Below are 22864 nucleotides of genomic sequence, written 5' to 3' on the forward strand. Positions count from 1 at the left end.
TGAAGTGTGTGGATTCAGATACCGATACATATCATATCCGCCATCCATTGCGGAACAAAACGAAGCTGAAAAAACCCAACCCTGGTAGTCCACTGGAATATCGACTATGGAAGTCTGGTAGCCAAAACAAAACGGGCTACTGCTAAGGTTGATCCCTGGATTCGGTACGCATGTTTCAGCGATTGCTACACAATTTTAAAACATTAAACAGTAATTGCGAATCAACTTTTATTTGACTAGAAATATCTCTAATAAAGATTTTGAAAACAAAATGTTCCCTGTAAGACTGTTAGTATTACATTGCGATTCTCTATGTAAGTTTCAGAGATTGCTACACAATTCTAAAATATTCAGTTGATTAGCAACTGTCACTAATCAACATTATACCCAAAGAAGAACCATTCTTTCCTTTTTTTCATTTTTACAAATTAAATTTGTGTTAAAGTTTTTCACATGTTTAACAGTCAGATACTATATCTACAGGAATATTCTCACAACAAATGGATCCTGGGGTGTTTCCCATACTCGTGTACCCACAGAGTCAAGACCAGGTCACGTTGCCATGATCGCAGGCTTTTACGAGGATGTCAGCGCTGTTGCCAAAGGTAGACATTTTAATACAATTATATCTGGGGCCTAATTCACAAAGGTCTCTTTGGCTCTGTTAGACAACAAAGCGTCCTCTTTGCAAGTCTTGTAGCATTGCACTGCGATATCGCAAAGTTGCGAGAGTTTAGTGACTTAGGCCCCTGATATGTTGTACTACAGTTTATTTTCTCATTCAGGCAGTTCTTTAATCTCTGTTGTGTTGTTGCATTTAAGTCTTTTTATTAATCAGAAATAAGAAACTCAAGTCATGACAGTTAAGAGTAAAAGAAAAATCAAAAGTACTGCATCAATTTTGGAGAGTGGAAAATATTTGTCTTTAAGTGGTAGATCATTTTGTTTAAAGTGCACTCAGTAGACCCACTGGGGACGGGACGCAGCCAGTGATATGGCACTTGCTTGATGCACAGCTGGTCATGGATTGATCCCTGACTATTGGTCTATTGGGCTATGTCTCGTTCCAACCAGTGCACAATTGGTCTATCAAAGAGCTAAAACTACATGTCAAAATTACCAAATGTTTGACAGCAAGTTAGCCAGATTTAAAAACAAATATTCCTTTCCTTTCTTTTCATATGGTAAATTGTAGGATTGGTCCTCTCCAGTGACCCATTTTTCTACTCTATACTATATTACATTATTATTTAAATGTAATTCTAATTATTGTTCAATATTTGCAGGCTGGAAGGAAAATCCTGTAGAGTTTGATTCTGTGTTTAATGAAAGTCGTGCCACCTGGTCTTGGGGGAGTCCAGATATTCTGCCAATGTTTGCCAAAGGTTTGTTGTTGTCTTATAAATTTTGGATGCATAATATTATAATTAAATTTTCATTGCGTCTATACACTTTATGGCAATCTGATTGGTCAAGAGGTGCTTACTTTTTTTCATTGATATCTCGATGAACCAGATTTTGTTTTAGCCAAGCCTACCCCCCCCCCCCCCCCCCGACTTGCACTACCTTTCTGTAATTAGCTGAATTATTCAAGCAACCATATTTAAATATTTTGAAGAAATACACATGAAACAGACAAAAAGCAATGCAGTTGTGTGACACAGATACCCTGGCCCTAATCTTGCCAACAAAATGAGCGTTTTCTTCACCGAAAGTCGACTCAAGTCGCCAAGTTATTAGCAGTAGTGAGAAGTCACCGTAAGATTTTGGACCTAATCCGATTTCAAAAACGAAATCATAAAACAGACATCAAGATTCCGACTTGTTTATTGTCATAGCTCACTTGGTACCTTGTCGACGTATGTCAGACAGTGTTTTTTATTTGGCATCAGACTGTATCCTTGAGTAATCGTGAACCTGCCTATTAACGGGAAATGGTTTCTGCGCACGCGCATTGTAATGACTGATTAATTTAATGAAATAACGTTTTATCTTGTTCAATTTATTATCAAAATCAACCAACAAATATTAATATTCATGCCAGTTTCTGCTGAGAAGAGATTAAAAACATGTTGTCGTGTAATGTTGGCATTCTTCAGATACACCTGTAACCGGGCTGTTGTTTCTCAAAATGACGCATGTCGCGCAGTGTGCTGTGACCAGTCAAGCATTGTTAATCACGTTCCACGTTCCTTTCAGTAATGCCAGAAAATACTAATTAATACTTATTTTTAGCATAACAGCACGTTATCAACTATTTAATAATATCACATTTTTAATGAAACTGTTTTGTTTAAACTTTATTACCGGTGTTAGTATTTTATATCGAAATATTACAATTAGAACTGAGTGTAAAATTCGGAATTTTTCTGACTGAACGCGGAAACTGGCGAAACATTACAAAATGTACCGATAAATGTTCACTTCGCCTATTTTTATTAAACTTCGCCCCTTTCTTCTGGGAAGTGAGAAGTCACTTCTACTTTTTCAACCCTAGATTAGGACCTGAATACCACGTAATAGTGCAATTTATTATCTGATAAATTAATGGAAAATGCTATAGCAGAGTAGACATATGCATTGATGAAAAAATTCAGCGCTAATGTATTGAAATGTAGGAATGTTCACGCTTGAAACTTACTTGTGAGCGTTGTTCTACAGTTAAACAAAATAAATTCAGTTACGTATTGTTAAAGTATGCATATAAATTTAATTAGAAGATTTGACTGCAATTATTTTTTGGTTCATGCAAGTATGAAACAAAAAAACAATGTGCACACTTTTGTATGACCCACTACGCATTTTTTTTTTATTGCAGTCAATTTTTAAATGTTTAAAAAAAAAAAATTGTCTGTGGTTAGTGCTGTAGTAGGACTTATTAGTCTCCTACTAGTCCAACGGAGGGGACTATAGGTTTCATCAGTCTGTCTGTCTGTTCATCTGTCTTTTTCAGGTTATGTCATGACCTGTAAATGTTCAGAAATTAAAACTTGCAAACTTCACGATTACAGGAAGTTTGTTCTGACAAATGCTTTAGACTGATTTTTAGATACTTGATGATGTGCAGCAAACCACTTAGACAACGTTATGTTGCAACAGTTGTAACTTGTGACCAGTCTAAACTAAATCCTCAGTATAGAGTCAAGCAAAAAGTTTTAAAGAAATGTGCACAGACTGCAGGGGACGGCTAAATTATCTGAGCACTGCTATTTTATTTCTAAAGGAATATATGTAGACATAATATTGGATTGCCTATAATTTTACATATGTTGGAAACAGTTTTAACGTAAACAGGAATCCAAAAGTGTCACAAAAATTGAAAAATACTAACATTGCATAATGAGCTTTAAAAAACAAACATTTGGAACATCACTGTAGTAAAAAAGGTACCATCAATAAAGTGAAAGTAGCACAGCCACTGTAATATGAAAAAAAGGAATCCCCGCAAATGATTATGTATCTATTTTGTTTCAGTACTGGGGCTGATATTCAGTCCTTTTACAATATTGTTAACTTTAGCAAGCATTAAAGAAACTGTTTTTGTAAAATATTTTCTTTTGTATTTTGTTTTAACTTTATGTTTGAGCTAAAAACTATGTATTTAAAATATAATTTCAACATAACTTTGAGGTAACCAATCAGGTAACCGACGGGTTACGCAAATATAATTCACACAACAGAACAATTGGTTACCTAGGTAAAAAACACTTGAACCGACTTCCGGTTACCTCAGATTTAAAAAAATTGTTCCCTGCAGATGTTTTTGTTCACAAAGCTTAGAAATAATGAGCTGAAATTTTGTGTATAGCGTTATCATGTATTGTTACAGATATAATTAAATTTGACTTTAATGGCAAATTTAGTCAAAAATTTTACAGAGTTATGACCCTTGAATTTAGGAGATATGAAAATTGGTGGGCACAGTAGGGGACTTGTATTACTATAGCACTACACTCAGAATGCTTGTTTAGTTCATACTCTACTCTAGTCTGTTTATCCTGCAAATATGTTAAGATGACTCAATTTAAAATGAGTGGAATATTTCCCAATTTGAACATTGCTGATTTTGATGTTTTTTTTATTTTTTTTATTACAGTTTTAGTATGGTACAATTTATATAAAACAAATTTATATATATATATTTATAGGAGCAAGTGGTGACCATGTGTTTACGGACAGCTACACGTCTGCTGAGGAAGATTTTGCTTCAGCAAATGCCGCCCGTCTTGATATTTGGGTTTTTGACAAGGTCACGGTAAGCTGGTTTTGGGGAAGGTCAAGGTAAAAATAATATAAGCAAAAATGACTAAGAAGTGATGGCCATTAATTTAGTAATCATCGGCTATTGGATGCCAAACATTTGATTATTTCGACATATAGTCTTAAAGAGGAAACCTGCTAAATTTTTTCATTAGTAGCAAGAGATCTTTTATATGCACCATCCCACAGACAGGATAGCACATACCACAGCCTTTGATATACTAGTCATGGTGCACTGGCTGGATGTTATATCAGAGCTCAATAATTCAAGTTAACTGTTGTTAGGTTTGCGTGTTGGTTACACAACTTTATATTCATGTGAACTGTTAGTTAGTTACATGGTGAATCATTGATGTTCAGAAATTAAGAGATGAAACTTCAGAAGATAAAACTAATTTCAATGCAATATTTGAGATAATTGATTAGGTTATGCACATGTAAACAGGGCCTGCTTTGGGTGAGCAGAAAATTATCCATTAAAATAAAAGATTTGCTGAAACCCAGTTAATTTCAAACAAAATATAAATTATTATGTGAAATCTGCTTTATTACTATAAATCATTCTGTAAAACCCTTGATTAAGTAGACTTTCCCATCTAATATCATAAAACTGACCAATTACATAGTCCCAAAAAAAAGAAAATTATCACTTTAGTATCACGAGTGGTCATTTTTGCTCCAACATACCCGACCAATAGACCTAATAATATGCAGTTTTTTCTTTGGATTTTTTAAGAGAGAAAAATACCATAACTCCATTTCGTTCTATTAACGCAAAGTGAAATATATTTAGTTAAATAGTTTATTATACTATCAAGTCATTTATGTTGTTTTACAAATCAGGTTGATAAAAGCAAAGTGTCTTGTTGTAAATGACTGCGTTTGTTTACACTGTGCATACAGAAGTTGGTAGAAGCTGCCGTCACTTTGCCCCAAGCTGTAGTACGGACGCCACTAAAACTAAACAAAATGGCTGCCCCCAGTTAGCAGGAATATTCATGTTTTTTTATTAACTCTTAAAATCATGTGTTTTTCATTTCTTAAAGTGTCAGTATGTGTTGGTGGTCCAGGTATGCACCTTTCCAACACATACGGTTCATGTTTGAGTTTACTCTCCCTTTAAGAATTGTTTGTTACTGTTATAGTGAATGTTTATCTGTAGTGGTACCTATCAGAATCTTGTTATAACTATATCTGTTTAGTTTAATGAACTTTGTTTTACTTTAGGAATTTTTAGCTGCAGCTAGAGGAAATGCTACTTTGTATGAGAAGCTGCATCAAGATAAAATTGTATTTTTTCTTCACCTGCTTGGACTGGACACAAATGGTCATTCACACAAACCTTACTCGAGGTAAGATATGACCTTCTGTTCTTCTTAATGTAGAAAACTAAAATTACAGTGTATGGGAATTTCCAGTATTTAGCATTTATGATTGTGGCAGTCCTCTTTGTGGCAATGCAAAAGGGAATGCATGAATGCATGAATGAATGTTTAACGACACCCCAGCACAAAAATACACATTGGCTATTGTGTGTCACAAATGGTAAGTATATGTAAATATTATTTATATATATTTATGTAAAACCACAGTGTAGATGAAATTTCCAGTAAAGAATCTCTTTGGAAATGGCTGTCCTATAGATGAGGCAGTGGTTAGAAATTGATGGAATCATCCACTATTTTACCAAATGCCCATTCGACACTGCATTGTGTGGAGATACTAGTTACAATTATGCATTTTACCATATTTTGATGTTAACATTCCAAAACAAATAATTTAGCCTCCATTGTGAAATCAAAGATGACCACCAGTCTATGGAATCCAATCTAGAGACTTATTAAGTGTACAAATTCAACCCAAAATGGTTGTTAGGTTCTCTTATTATAAATTTAATGTAATATCTAACATGTATAGTTGTGTCTCTACCACTGTACTGATATTAACTTTGACATCTTAATTTTTTAAGGTTTTAATAAGAGCTTTTCGTATTTGTAAATTTAATATTTTCACTGTTTATTTTTCAGCATTTACATGAGAAGTATAGAAATTGTAGACGAGGGTATAAAGAATATGGTCTCTTTGTTTGAAGAGTTCTACCAGCATGACGAGAAGACGGCGTATGTCATGTCGGCTGACCATGGGATGACAGACTGGGGTAAGGTGTCTTCTTGTCACAGTGACTCAGTTTTACCAAGCTGACTCTGACATTTTGCTGTATAATTTGTATGGATACATGGATTCATCCAGGAATTCTGTGGGTCTGAACATAGGCCCCCTTCCCAAAAGAAACTGACATTGAAAATTCCCAATTTGTGTAGGCTACTGAAAATTCTCAATATATCAGGGCTTTTAGATTATGGTAGCCCACTCTCATGGCTAGTGATATTCAGTGTTGAGCTAGTAAATAACTGCTATTGCCATGCTAGTGAATTTTTTTTGTCAAACGTAAATATGAATATCGTGCCCGCACTCCACCCACTCCCCCACCCCACCCCCCCCAATGTTAGTGTTTTTAAGCTCTATCTCCCTCTTTAGGTGACATATCTTATTATTAATATTAATTAGTAAAATTGTATTAACTTAAAGTCAAGTATGGCTAGTGATCGTGGCTAGTCGTTTTTCTAAAATCACTGATCCCATGTCTAGTGGATTTTATGAAAATGCTAGAAGCCCTGATATATATATTTCATTATGTCTTTTGTAATAAATTAATTTTACCTTTAGACTACTGGATTAATTTTTGACAAAAACCACATTGAGTGGGTACAAGTTTATAATTTTACTCACATATATGCACTTTAATGTTTTGTAAATACGTAAAATAAAGTTCATATGTGAATCGGTAAGTATTATTTTTGTGAGTTTTTCTAATTTTTATGATATTTTATATCAGTTAATGTTGATTAAAATTAGTCAAGAAATTGAAAAAGTCACGTTTACTTAGAAGCATTTGTCCATTATTCCCAATAACTGTGGTTTTCTGACCAGAATTTAAAAACCTACGATTCATGTTCCAATATTTGGTGATTTTCGTTGTTGGTAAAATGATAAATTTATTGTCAAATTATCTGTCACAATCAGCTATTGATTCCTCAAAATAACTGTGACGTTCCACCATTGTTGTCTAGCGAAAATATTTGCCAGAAACCACCTTTTCAACTCAAAATTCCCAGGTATTTTCCATTGAAAAACGAAAAACTAAAGCAGCCATACTCTAAACTAAACTGTTTATTGTGATTTGTTTGGATTAGTTGTGGGCATAGATTCTATTTTATAAGGGGTATTCGTAATCATATCCAACCCCTGCAATTGTCCACAGCAATAGGCAATGCTGTGCAGTTTTTAATGTGATTTGTTTGGATTAGTTGTGGGCATATATTCTATTTTATTAGGGAAGACATTCGTAATCATATCCAACTCCTGCAATTGTCCACGGCAATTGGCAATGTCATGCAGTTTTTAATGTGATTTGTTTGGATTAGTTGTGGGCATATATTCTGTTTTATAAGGGAATATTTGTAATCATATCCAACTCCTGCAATTGTCCACGGCAATTGGCAATGTCATGCAGTTTTTAATGTGATTTGTTTGGATTAGTTGTGGGCATATATTCTATTTTATTAGGGAAGACATTCGTAATCATATCCAACTCCTGCAATTGTCCACGGCAATTGGCAATGTCATGCAGTTTTTAATGTGATTTGTTTGGATTAGTTGTGGGCATATATTCTGTTTTATAAGGGAATATTTGTAATCATATCCAACTCCTGCAATTGTCCACGGCAATTGGCAATGTCATGCAGTTTTTAATGTGATTTGTTTTGGATTAGTTGTGGGCATATATTCTATTTTATTAGGGAAGACATTCGTAATCATATCCAACTCCTGCAATTGTCCACGGCAATTGGCAATGTCATGCAGTTTTTAATGTGATTTGTTTGGATTAGTTGTGGGCATATATTCTATTTTATAAGGGAATATTTGTAATCATATCCAACTCCTGCAATTGTCCACGGCAATTGGCAATGTCATGCAGTTTTTAATTCTCCTCAACTACATTCAAGTTTTTTTCAGTGGCACAGGTTTTTTTTTGCTGTAGACATTGTTTTAATTGAAGGGGTTGCATACCTTTGTTTGCCACCTAATACCTGATATGTATTTTTCTGCTGGGCACCATGACTGGTATATCAAAGGCCATGGTATGTACTATCCTGTCTGTGGGATGGTGCATATTAAAGATCCTTTGCTACTAATAGTAATAGTACTCCTAGTTTACGTATTTGTGATTTTCTTCATCCATTCATTGGTGAGAGGTCAGGTTATGTATTTGTGATTTTCTTCATCCATTCATTGGTGAGAGGTCAGGTTATGTATTTGTGATTTTCTTCATCCATTCATTGGTGAGAGGTCAGGTTATGTATTTGTGATTTTCTTCATCCATTCATTGGTGAGAGGTCTGGTTATGTATTTGTGATTTTCTTCATCCATTCATTGGTGAGAGGTCAGGTTATGTATTTGTGATTTTCTTCATCCATTCATTGGTGAGAGGTCAGGTTATGTATTTGTGATTTTCTTCATCCATTCATTGGTGAGAGGTCAGGTTATGTATTTGTGATTTTCTTCATCCATTCATTGGTGAGAGGTCAGGTTATGTATTTGTGATTTTCTTCATCCATTCATTGGTGAGAGGTCAGGTTATGTATTTGTGATTTTCTTCATCCATTCATTGTGAGAGGTCAGGTTATGTATTTGTGATTTTCTTCATCCATTCATTGGTGAGAGGTCAGGTTATGTATTTGTGATTTTCTTCATCCATTCATTGGTGAGAGGTCAGGTTATGTATTTGTGATTTTCTTCATCCATTCATTGGTGAGAGGTCAGGTTATGTATTTGTGATTTTCTTCATCCTGTCTGTTCAGGTTCACACGGCTCTGGTGATCCACAAGAGACACTGACTCCCCTGGTGGCCTGGGGTGCAGGAATACGAAAAGCAGCTCCTCACGACAGTTGTGGTGATCATGCAGACAACTTTTGTTCAGGTAGTTAAAACTTAGGGCTAACTCTCGGTGGGCAAAAAACTAAATGCTTACCAGATTTTTTAATTAAACTTTAAAAATTGCCCGAAGCTTTTTCTAACAAAATATCAACTATTACATGAAATTATTTTGTAAAATTAAACTTTAAAAATTGCAATAACTGTTATTTTCTAACAAAATATCAACTATTACATGAAATTATTTTGCAAAATTAAAATTGCAGAAACTGTTATTTTGTAACAAAATATCAACTGAAATGTTTTTGCAAACTTAAAATTTGCCAATTATTTTAAAAATTAACCTCAAATTTAGTGAATCCTTGAGCTAGCTCTAAGGCTACTATCACACATTCCATTACAGTTTATCTAGTGACATGGTGGTGTAGTGGTTAAAGGGATGGGATGAAGCCCAGTGAGTAAGAGCTCCCAGGATGTGCGGTCAGTCTAGGATCGAACCCCGTCGGTGGGCCCATTGGGCTATTTCTCATTCCATCCAGTGCACCGCAACTGGTATATCAAAGGCTGTGATATGTGCTATCCTGTCTGTGTGATGGTGCCTGTAAAGGATCCCTTGCTACTAGTGGAAAAATATATTGGGTTTCCTCTAAGACTATATTTATAAAATTACCAAATGTGTGACATCCATTAGCCGATGATTAATATATCAATGTGCTCTAGTGGTATTGTTAAACAAAACAAACTTGAACTCTATGTAGTGGTTAAGTCATTGCAGGCCTCTGATAATTGAATATCTGCGTAAACCATTTATCGGTTACGCAGAAATAAATTCAGGTAACCCATTTTCTTTTTGTGTAACCCGTTATGTCCATGTAAATAATGTCCTAAATTTAATGCGTGAATCTAAAATAGGTTACGCTAAATTAGATTTGCATGAACGAAGCGCAAACGGAACGATCGTTCTTGCTATTTTCACAGACCTGCATCAACGTTAAGGCTTTTTAAGTAGCCTACTGGGTTCAGCTTCAGCTCTGGCTCCAACCCAGAGTGAGGTGCAACAGCTAAATGGCGAGATGTAAGGCAACTACATTGACTTCTGACTCACTAACACTATAAAGTTATGATTAATCCATATTCCTGGACAGACAGTCCAAATAGGTGAGGTGGGTGCCCAGGATAGAAAGCTGAAACCTGTATTGGATAAAAGGATGAAAGTCACTTTAATAATAATAATAATAATGTCTAAAAACCTTTTATCCTATAACTTACCCATGATATCCATGTCATAAACCCATATGATAATTTACTTTATTAACCTGGTTAATAATGGTATGCAAATCTGCAAGGTCTCTAGGTAATTTGTTGCTGTGGATGGGTCATTTGCTTACAAGCCAACAAGACCCGTGTACCTAAGCGTAACGTTTTCCAAAATTTGTTTAAAATGCGTGACGTCAAACTAATCTGTGCTAATTGTGATGACGTCATATTATCGATGGCGGTGACTTTAGTACTGTAATTTACTAAAAAAGTAATTAAAATGTTTATTTTAGAAGTGTTATAGAATAAATAGAATTCGCTACACATGTTTTTTAATATGTAAATAATAAACCTCGTCTAGTTAATGGGTATTTGTTTCAGCAGAGCCTTGACAAATACCGATTAACATCGACTCGGTTGATATTTTCCATATTAAAAAATACTCATAACGAATCCTCTATTTATTACCCATATGGATAAAAATATCTTGGTAAATGTGGCAATTAGCAAAAAAAAAAAAAAAAAAAAAAAAAAAAAAAAAAAAAAAAAAAAATATATATATATATACACACACATTATGTGTTACGTCCAACTAGAACATCGACGTCATATGACTGGCTCACTATGAGCTGACTGGAATGTTGATCAAACGAGTTTAGTGATATGAATTGAAATTGATTAATGGGTAATAAATAGGATATCAAACTCGCGACCATTTCGTATCATGTTTATGTCCATCATGAAATAGTTTTAATTTTTACTTGTTAAAGCTTGTGACATTTGAACATTTCACTTGGGACATATATAATTTTACTGTTTTCTTTTAAAGCGTTAAATGAGGATTTTAATTATCACTGGTGTGTCTGAATATAATGTGGATTTTATTTTGTTGTCATTTCAGAATGGCAGTTGTCACATGTTAAAAGAAATGATGTGTCGCAGGTAATGTTTTTAATACAGTTTGCTTTCATATTTTATTAATGATCATTTTTGAGACACTAAAAATCTTTTATATATAATCAGTTTAAATACTAGATGATGTAGTCAGACCAAAAAAAAATTGAGACATTAATGATTTTCAACAGTTTTGAGATACATTATTTTACCATCCGAGACGCACTTTTTCAGATAAAGTACAAATTTGTAACAGTACAATTTCATAATATTTTGATTTTGTTGTTATTTCATTTTATTTTTCTGTGGTAAAAAAACCCTTGCCAGTGACAAATGTATTATGTTTTTAATGATATATATGGGTTTTTCTTTCATAGGCGGACGTTGCACCACTCATGTCTTATCTGATAGGTACTGCATTCCCAAAAAATTCTCTTGTAAGTTTACAACTAATATTTTAGATCTTCAATAACTGTTTGCTTTCCAGAGCGTATCAAAGTAAGAGTCTGCTTATTCAAAATGTTCTAATTAATCTATAATGACTCGTTATTTTAAAACAAGGCGGGACGTAGCTCAATGGTAAAACGCTCGCTTGATGCATGGTCGGTTTAGGGTCTAGGGTCGATCCCCATCAGTGGGCCTATTGGGCTATTTTTCGCTCTAGCCAGTGCACCACGACTGATATACCAAAGGCTGTGGTATGTGCTATCATTTCTATGGGATGGTGCATATAAAAGATCCCTTGCTACTAATGGAAAAATGTAGCGGGTTTCATCTCTATGACTGTCAAAATGACCATATGCAGTGTTCTCCCTGGGTGAAAATTAAAGAAGCGTGGCGCCACACCCTTCAAAAAAAAAGAAGAAAAAATAGGGAAAGCTTGGTTACCATATATCATGTGTTGATTGGTCGACTTTGGAAAGATATACTCCTTATTTTGCCTCTCATTATTTGGTACAAAAAGTTTATACGAAATGCAAGCTGACTCATGTCGTCGTTGTGACATTCACGGCCAATTCCGGTTTTGCTGAACTGATAAAATTTAATATTATTTTAATTTTAAAAAATTATGTTCATTTTATTTCCCTCTTCATTGAATGAATCAATCGCTTTCATATCGCCAACTGATAAAAAGTTGTTTCATTTTTGGAAAGATGGTGTATATATTTATTGTGTGTATCAAACATACAATTGGATACAGGTATGGTACAAAATAGAGGCTGTTAAAAATACTGTTAAATTACGTTACGGTAACTGTCATAAGCTACTGAAGTTTTTCGTCCGTTGCTTTTTCGTACCCACAATGCGGCTTGTTTCCTTTGATGTCCAGTGTGCAGAATGATGATTATTTTGGTGTGGAAAAAAGTGTGCATTTGGAAATAGTGGAGATAGGTGCTCTAAAATATAAAATATAGTAGGGTGCAGGAAAATAAAGCGGGGCACAGAAAAATAAAGGAGTGCGGCAGAACATGAAAGGAGGGTGGGAAAATGCAATAGTGGGGCAGTGAGAACACTGATATGCTTGACATCCAATAGCCAATCAATGTGCTCTAGTGGTATCGTTAAACAAAACAAACTAGTTTAAAACATTCATCAGTAATTTGGGGGTGGGACTCTAGCTCTGTTGATAGAATGCTTGCCTAAGGTGCTTGGGTCTTTGGGACTTTTGTCTGTCTCAGCCAATGCCACAGGACTGGTATATCAAAGGCCATGGTATGTGCTGTGCTGTGCTGTCTGGAAAAGTATATATAAAATGGAAATTTGTATCGGATTTCCTTTTAGACCGTGTCAGAATTATCAGATGTTTGAAAAAAGAAAATGTGCTTGAGGGAGGGAGGAGGGGGTTAGGTTGACCCCTGAAACCCAGCCTCAGCACATGCTCCTGTATTTGTAATTATATAAGACCTGTTTGTCATTGTTTGTATGAATTTATTGATATATTATTGTCACATATTGTATAACAGTTCGTAGCACAGCGAAGCGATTTTATACTAAAAACCTCAGAAAAGTGTCAACATTATATCAAATGAGACGTCATCATGTAAATCAGATCATGGGAAGAATGTTAGAAACTGGTTTATGTCAAATGAGACGTCACCATGTAAATCAGATCATGGGAAGAATGTTAGAAACTGGTTTATGTCAAGTGAGACGTCACCATGTAAATCAGATCATGGGAAGAATGTTAGAAACTGGTTTATGTCAAGTGAGACGTCACCATGTAAATCAGATCATGGGAAGAATGTTAGAAACTGGTTTATGTCAAATGAGACGTCATCATGTAAATCAGATCATGGGAAGAATGTTAGAAACTGGTTTATGTCAAATGAGACGTCATCATGTAAATCAGATCATGGGAAGAATGTTAGAAACTGGTTTATGTCAAGTGAGACGTCACCATGTAAATCAGATCATGGGAAGAATGTTAGAAACTGGTTTATGTCAAGTGAGACGTCACCATGTAAATCAGATCATGGGAAGAATGTTAGAAACTGGTTTATGTCAAGTGAGACGTCACCATGTAAATCAGATCATGGGAAGAATGTTAGAAACTGGTTTATGTCAAATGAGACGTCATCATGTAAATCAGATCATGGGAAGAATGTTAGAAACTGGTTTACAAATTAGATCTAGGTATATTTGTAACTAAATGAGTTGTGTTTGTAATTATAAGAATTGCTTTTTATTTTGTTTTGACTTCATCAATGTATAACAGTCAAAAATCTAGTATACATTTATGACTGCTATGCATCAAACAGTTGTTATATAATAAATGTAGCAACTAGTAAGGCCCATAACACACCAAAGCTTGGTCTGGGTCCGGGTCCCTGTGAGTCTGGTGATGTCATAATATGTGATCTGTTCTATGTCATCTGCTGCCAGATGTGTCCTTTGCACCAGGACAGACGCAGTGCAGTTTGTAACATTTCAATTCGGCGCATTTCTTTTTCGACTGGTACCATACTCACCAAGGCCCCGATCTGCGAAGGAATCTTAGCGCTAAGATCACCTTAAGTTCATTACTAAGATCGCTTCGTAAAACGGGACCCATATCCAGCTTTAGTGCCTAAATTGTTGAGTTATCTTGTTTGTTCCGCAGGGTGTTCTTCCGCTGTCCTATCTGGGTGTCTCTGACTGGCATAAAGCAGAAGGACTGTTTGCTAATGCCCAGCAAATAGCTGCCCAGTACCAGGTCAGTCTGTAGAAAGTTCTGAATTAGACTACGGAGATTTTACGCTGAAAACCGTTACCAGAATTTATAGTTTTGCCATCTCTTATAACTATTATGTTGCAGTGTTTAAACTTTCACAATTTTGAAAATGTTAGGCAAGTGGTTAGCACTCTCCTTAACCTGTTTGAAACTACTAGCAGAACGTACACTACTAGCATCAGGGTTTTATCAGCTATGTTTTAGATTCCGACAATCAGCACTGTTCACCACCATTCCCCAAAGGCCATGTAGTTTTTTATTCCCAATTTTAGAGTAAAAATTTCCCAATCTGAGGATAAATAATTCCCCCTTTTTTTATTATATAAAGATATATTTTGAAAACGATACTTAATACTTGACAGACACCCCTTTCCCTACCCTATTATAATGATACATAATTCAAAATAGATATATTACTTGACAGTACACTCTTCAACATTTTAAGTTAGCTTAATGAGATGTATTTTGAAAACGATACTTAATACTTGACAGACACCCCTTTCCCTACCCTATTATAATGATACATAATTCAAAATAGATATATTACTTTGAATAAAGACAAGTACATGTATAGTATTTCTCTTCGACATTTTAAGTTAGCTTAATGAGATGTTTTTGAAAACGATACTTAATACTTGACAGACACCCCTTTCCCTACCCTATTATAATGATACATAATTCAAAATAGATATATTACTTTGAATAAAGACAAGTACATGTATAGTATTTCTCTTCGACATTTTAAGTTAGCTTAATGAGATGTTTTTGAAATGAAAATTCCCAAAGTCCAGACAAATTTGAGAAATAAAACCCTGAGCATATTTTTTGGTGCATGATTAAAATGTTCCTGTGATAGAATGAAGAGCTGCCCAAGGTCTTGTGTGTAATTGTGCCACAAATATATGAAGAATCAGTCATATAGAGATGGGTATAAAAAGGACATTTAGAATAAAAGTTAGTTTATTTTTAATTGAGATGAAAATCTTTTAAGACATTAATAAAAATTGCACATTACATAATTATTGTATATGAAGTTCTATGCATGCTTATATTTATTTATAAATCCTTTCAGTTTTAATAAAATCGATAACAAATATTGCTTATTAAGAAGAAACATCAATAAATTAATGTGATTCACACTTACCAGATTGAATGTGTTGTGAATTTCAGGTGAAAATGACACAGATTAAAGATACAACATTCTCTCTAACATTTCGACCTTTCAAGTAAGTAGGCCTTTAAATAATATAATTGTGTTGATGGTACGGAACTTTATCCAAACTGATGACAGAATAGTGTCCAGTTTATTGTTATTAATGTTTCGACGTCACTTTTGGCACCCTTGTTTTAGCTTCATACACAATTAATATAGCATATCTCACCATAATTTCACTTGAAATCCATATTTTGGTAGTAAAAGTTTTTAATTACAAGATTTTCTTCAAACACATTCAGGTGCATTAGTGTAGTAATGTTCAAACAAAACATTTTCAATATCAATCTTGCATTGGAATTTTCCCAGCGTTCTTAAAACGGAAACGTCATGTATCCAGTTTAAAAGGAGATGCAAAGTGACATCATTGAAATACTGACATGATCGAAATTCGAAATTAGCTATATTATTACAATGCTAACACCTAAGGTCAAAAATGACATTTGCGGTATCAAATAGACAATAATATTCGTAAATTAAAAAACTTGATATGGTTATCTCCTAAGTATATTTTTATTTTTCATAATTTTGGACAAAATGTAAAGTGTAAATTCTAAAAGATGAAAAAAATAAAAAGTGCCTTTTGTCAAACATCATATCAAAAATTTACTGTTGCATATGTTATATCTATTGTCACTGTGTACGAAGCCAAAACAAGTTTCGACATTGTTTTAAACAGTGGCCTTTTAAAAAAGATATTTTTCCAAAAAATATTTATTTATAATATATATAACTACATGTAATATAACAAAATACAACAAAAGACATGCACAAAACATAAACGCAGTTTAAAGTTATACAGTTGAACACAGGTCACTTGTCAGGTGTATACCGCAGTTCAGTCATTCAGTATATTATTTTCCCAGTCTAAATTGGCAATACACCTAGACTTCCCAAAAAATTAAATATTCACATGGGGACCTCCCATAACTGATGAAAAAATAAAATAAGTTTCTACTCAAATGTTTGTGCACGACGTTATACTCTGTATAAATTAGCAGGCTAATTAGATTGGGAATGTTGGCTTGAAATAAAAACATTACAGGTACTCCGATTATGTGATTTTAATTCGCAAGCTTTGTACTGAACTTAAATTCTGACATATTAATTAAAAACAGTACAAACAGGTAACAAACAGAGGCATTAAAGAGATCAAGAAACTGTTTTGATGTCTTTGTTAAGGTCCGGCTTTTGAAATTGGTCATAAATGGCCATGACATTGTAATTGTGTCACGTGACGTTGTTTAGTCTGCCACTGGCTTTTTATGTGCAGTACCAAACATGCAAACAAACTATAACAACATTACTTTGTATAATATGAGGCAAGTTACTTCATTTTAAAACAGACAAACACATCTGATGCACTACTAACAATAAATGTTACAGAAATCAAACTAAGAAACTTTGCAGTCGAGTCTAGTGCAGGGTGCACATTAAGTCAGCTCTTTTGTTAATGTGCAGTCGAGTCTAGTGCAGGGTGCACATTAAGTCAGCTCTTTTGTTAATGTGCAGTCGAGTCTAGTGCAGGGTGCACATTAAGTCAGCTCTTTTGTTAATGTGCAGGACGAGTTGCTTCCTTCTATTTATCAAATTTAAAATGGCGGGGGAATGTTTTATGTTGTCGTTGGAAGATTTATTTGGTTAATAATGATGCAAGTACTTCAATCGGGATTTAGTGAATAAGGTAGATTATACATTTTTGGTTTGTGTGTCAGTTTGTTGAAACATGGTGCCACAAGTTTTGAATACCAACTATATAGACAATATGTAACAATATTCGGACGTAGAATGAACCACACTTTCTACGTCCCTTCGGACTAGGTCGAGTCTGTTTTTGACACTGTAAGTATAACAAAACACAAGTGTTGTATTGTTTCTAGCCTGACTAGACTATTAATAAAAAGCTATTCCATCATAATACTACAGTCCTAGTCATTTGGAATGCTATATTATTATTATGAGAATGAAAAAAAAGGTGTGGTTTATACGCATGGCAGTTACCGTAAAATTCATAAGTAAACCGCATTGTTTTATAAACCGCACCTTGTAATTCACAGTAAAAAAGTAGTGGCTTATGTGCTGAAAAATATGGTAGTAGTTTTTGTCTTGCCTTAACAAAGTAAAAAGGAGAGATATAGGTAGTACATTTCTGATAGCGACATAAGCGATGGTGTCAACGATTGCTTTAAAGTTTTACATTAAATGTTTTCACATTTAGATCAGTTTCTTACAAACTATAAGTCCTAGATCAATGAAATTTGGTTTGTAGTTACACCTATGGATGTTTATCAGAATGCACCAAAACATTTATGGTAGGCAAGACATTTAATTCTTGCCCACTGGACTGAATTAGTCAGCTTTTGCATGGTGTTAGATAAATATGTCTAGCACCCCAGTGCTGGACGATTTCTACATACGCGTCACGTCATAACTCGTGTTTTATGATGATCGACGCCATTACTTATTTTTTTCAGAATTCTGTTTGCCGTTTCACATTGTATCATGGTTTTAAAAATATTTAAACAAATTGATATTTTTACATGTATGAATAAATGAGTTTGTAGGTGAAATGTTTATGAATTGTTCTACAACAAACAAACCGTCGCTTACAAAATTAATGTTTTGTTACTGTAATTAAATGAGCGAGAAAAAGAATCAATCACCATTGTGAGGTATAAATAAGGCAATTCCAACCCGAGGGTTGGAATTGCCTTATCTATACCTCATAATGGTGATAGATTCTATTATTCCACAGAATTCTTTTTAACATTTATTTATATATTCTTTATTTTTTCAGAGATTTGTCACCTTCTGATGAGGTTTGTATATGTGTCAGCAAACAATATGAGTGGTTTCTTTGAAAAGTTAGATTAGTGCTAATTTTCACATTTGTCTCATTTTTTTAAAAAACATTTCTGTAAATGGTACATTGGTAGGACTGTACCACATATATGTAATAAATATAATTCATATGTAAAATTATTAAACATTACCTGATGTCGGTCTCTTTTAAAAAACATGATTTACTGCATTTCATAGAACATTTCTTCATACATTATATTCACTTTGTCAAATTACACATGCAAACATAATTTTATCTCTGATGCAAATGTTCCTTTAGCTCGCTGTCATCAGTTTTAATTATTCTGGTATTGTTCTGTTTTGTATTTGCATGATATTGGTAATATAAATAATTTGTACTAAATTTATATTAACTGTATGACCAGTTTGTGGTATTTAAAAAGAAGACAGTTTTGTAGTTGATATTTAAAGCTTGTCAGTAGATAACAATCTGTAGGTAATAAACTTTACAAGCTTTAATTCATAAGCTTTAATTCATAAGCGTTAATTCATAAGCTTTAATTCATAAGCGTTAATTCATAAGCATTAATTCATAGGCTTTAATTAATAAGCTTTAATTAATAAGCTTTAATTAATAAGCATTAATTCATAAGCGTTAATTCATAAGCGTTAATTCATAAGCTTTAATGTGTTGAAATGTATTGATTTTTTTAGGTGGGCTTTGTTCGTCATATAAGGAAACTCATTCAGACTGGGAATTACAAGCAGGCTGTGAGTTTACTGTGGCATTTGTTGAAAATCACTTTTATGGCTGTAATGACTTAAAACGTTTTACACTGATTTGTGGAGTGTAGGTGACAAATTCAGTTTCATTAGAAATGTATGTCCATCTTTTTAAAATCTTGTTAAAGTGCACACTGAGTCTGTTTAGGTGAGGGTGTGTTGAACAAGAGTCCAGTAATCAAATTAATTATTGTATCTAAAACTGACTGTTAGGACCCATTTCACTAAACATCGTAAGTTTACATCTGCTACTAGCATTTATACCAGTCGTGCATTTGCACATGTTTGGCATCTATTTCACAAAGAAAATTACATCATTACAGAAGCTGGAGTATTTTAAAGACAAAAGAAAATGAAATATGTTTTCTTCTAACTATATTTGTTGAACTATAATAGCAATAAGAATTGTGGTTTAGTCATAGATTTACGTTTATGTGCAAAATGTAAAGTAAACAGCAATGAGACTGATCTTCAGAGTTGTCATATGCATGATGCAGGTCAGGTCAGGTCAGGTCAGATCAGGTCAATGGACTTCACGTGCACATTCAGAGCAAGCTGTTGTAGCTCACGCCTGTCATTGTCACAGGCGTCTAATTATGCCGGCTCCTCTGTCCAGGACTGGAAATGCATGATGCTAAAGTCTCAAAATGTTATTAAAGTTTTATAAGCATGGAGCCAGGTTTGTTATTACAAGCAGGTCTCGAAATAGCAGTATGCAAAAAGCGGTCCTATTTTTTTTATGAGACAGATGTATGTACAATCATCTCATCTTCTATTTAGCTGAGGCTGATTCTGTTATATTTTAATTTTATAATGCTCTGAAATATATCTCAGAGTCTTAATTTTCCACACACTGTCTCAAGCCCTCCACTCACCTTGTTCTGTCTTATTTCCAGAAGGCCATATGTTTTCTTAGCAGGTCATATTTCTTTTGGTCTGCTATTTTAAAAAAATATATATCAGCAGTCCATATTTTACTTCCTATTTCAAGCCCTGTGTTACAGCCAGATCTGTCCAAGTGGCCACCTGTATTAAGCAGACACCTGACTTAAGAGACTACCTTACTATTCACACAAATTACCTGATATACTATTACATAATCTTATTCTTTTTCTTTTCTTCAGATAACAGAAAGCCAGAATTTCATTGAAAAGTCTTTGAGAGGATTGAATTACTACCAGACATATGACAGACTCTTTTTAGGGTGTGTATAACCACTGCACTGTTAAGGATGGTATATGAATCGTATTGGATTAATATATTGACAATATCTGGTTATTGCATTCAACCTGAACATGATACTATTTTAACGCAGAAAGCAGTTATTTTATTTTTCCTTCAATCCCACAAAATGAATTGAGAAATGATTTTGATTCCCGTTTTGCTATGCAAATTGTTTATGATAAAACCTAACAATCATTTCTTTTTGCAACATGACATCGTACAGGACAACATGATGCCTCATCATTGTGAAATGCTGCAATAAACATTTTTTAAACACTTAATTCATAAGTATATGGGTATGTTTTGTGACACTTGCCGTGTCACAAAAATATATTTATCAATACACTGCATTAAAACTGCTGATGTTAAAAAAATTTGTTAGTCACTGACTGAAAACATACAAATGTATCAATATCTAGTCCGATGTTTCCTGCCAAGTGATTGCAGGAATAAATATATTTTCTTATCATACCTAACCTGTGACCTATGGCATTATAGCGACTTGATTGGCTGTTGGGATGTTCAGACTAGTCGATGTAAAACAGGGGAAATGAGAGTTGGGTTAAATATTCATGAAAAGAGAAAAAGAGTCCAAGTTTTCTTCAATTATATAAAATTAAATACAGTGAAACCCCTCTAAACCGGACACCCTTGGGACCAATAAAGATGTCTGGTATTAAGAGGGACCCGGTTTAGAGAGGTTAAGTTCTGTACTGTTATTTAAAAAAGGACTGTAAAATGTCCGGTTTTGAGGGAATTCTGGTTTACAGAGGGTCCGGTCTTGAGAGGTTTCACCGAGTCGGTCTATGAGGGTCACGGTCTTGAGAGGTCTTACACGGGACATACGTATTGAATATGGCAGATGTGGTCTCTAGAACCCCGAGTCGTCTATACAGGTTTAGGTGCGGGACATACGGTATTGAATATGGCAGATGTGGTCTCTAGAACCCCGAGTCGTCTATACAGGTTTAGGTGCGGGACATACGGTATTGAATATGGCAGATGTGGTCTCTAGAACCCCGAGTCGTCTATACAGGTTTAGGTGCGGGACATACGGTATTGAATATGGCAGATGTGGTCTCTAGAACCCCCGAGTCGTCTATACAGGTTTAGGTGCGGGACATACGGTATTGAATATGGCAGATGTGGTCTCTAGAACCCCTCTAGAGTCGTCTATACAGGTTTAGGTGCGGGACATACGGTATTGAATATGGCAGATGTGGTCTCTAGAACCCCGAGTCGTCTATACAGGTTTAGGTGCGGGACATACGGTATTGAATATGGCAGATGTGGTCTCTAGAACCCCCGAGTCGTCTATACAGGTTTAGGTGCGGGACATAGGTTCTAGAACCCCGAGGTCTATACAGGTTTAGGTGCGGGACATACGGTATTGAATATGGCAGATGTGGTCTCTAGAACCCCGAGTCGTCTATACAGGTTTAGGTGCGGGACATACGGTATTGAATATGCTAATGACACTACCTGCTTGTACGTAGCCCGGTGATAAAACACTCGCATGATGTGCAGCTGGTCTAGGATGAATTCCTCATTGGTAGGCACATTGGGCTGTTTCTTGTTCCAGCCAGTGCACCATGACTGGTATATCAAAGGCCATGGTATGTGCTATTTTACAATGGTTGTAACCTCAGGACTGTCCCTTTCACTTTTATACAGGTTGAGTATTGTGTGCGGTTTCCTCTGCTGGATGTGCTATGTCGTACATCTGGTTTTGAGAGAACATTCGGGCCTCGTGTTGAAATCACAGAAGTACAGCAGCTCTTTACAACAACACCTGCAGGTTAATGGTGTGGCAGGTGTAATAGTCTGTCTCATGCTGCTGGGTAATTATGATATTTCATGCTTTTGCAGTATTAATTTATTTTAAATATACTATAGTCCGTCCCACAGGAAACGCCTTTTTTCATACTATGGAATTTACTACAAATTATTTACTTCTGAGCCGATTGATTTGTACATTCAACACACAAATAGTATTTATTTGTTATTGACAAAACACTTTTACTTTTCTTCTTATGTCAAACCAAACTGAAATTATTTGCAAAAAAATATTTTAATAGAATGATGGGACGGACTATAAATACGTAGTTGGTTAAAACATTTTTTAGATAACATTGTCAGATTCTTTTAATTCAGCCAAAAGAAAATAATTGTGATCAATTATGAAAATAGTTTGGGTAGAGGATGTCTACTGAAAAAAAGTTTT

At 34.5% G+C, this 22864-nt stretch overlaps 1 protein-coding gene across 1 annotated transcript in view; it reads left to right on the top strand.

Moving 5' to 3' along the window:
• Positions 1–22864, top strand: part of LOC121388234 (GPI ethanolamine phosphate transferase 1-like) — a 62045-nt gene that overhangs the window by 11826 nt on the left and 27355 nt on the right. The window contains exons 4-17 of the mRNA XM_041519501.1: positions 484–605; positions 1287–1385; positions 4149–4255; positions 5488–5612; positions 6288–6418; positions 9183–9302; positions 11415–11455; positions 11785–11844; positions 14508–14600; positions 15789–15844; positions 18629–18650; positions 19348–19404; positions 20541–20620; positions 22315–22481. Coding sequence (XP_041375435.1) covers positions 484–605; positions 1287–1385; positions 4149–4255; positions 5488–5612; positions 6288–6418; positions 9183–9302; positions 11415–11455; positions 11785–11844; positions 14508–14600; positions 15789–15844; positions 18629–18650; positions 19348–19404; positions 20541–20620; positions 22315–22481 — 1280 coding nt within the window. The remainder of the gene's footprint in view (positions 1–483; positions 606–1286; positions 1386–4148; positions 4256–5487; positions 5613–6287; positions 6419–9182; positions 9303–11414; positions 11456–11784; positions 11845–14507; positions 14601–15788; positions 15845–18628; positions 18651–19347; positions 19405–20540; positions 20621–22314; positions 22482–22864) is intronic.

The sequence above is a fragment of the Gigantopelta aegis genome, chromosome 14 (genome assembly GCF_016097555.1).
Source record: "Gigantopelta aegis isolate Gae_Host chromosome 14, Gae_host_genome, whole genome shotgun sequence".
NCBI lineage: Eukaryota > Metazoa > Mollusca > Gastropoda > Neomphalida > Peltospiridae > Gigantopelta > Gigantopelta aegis.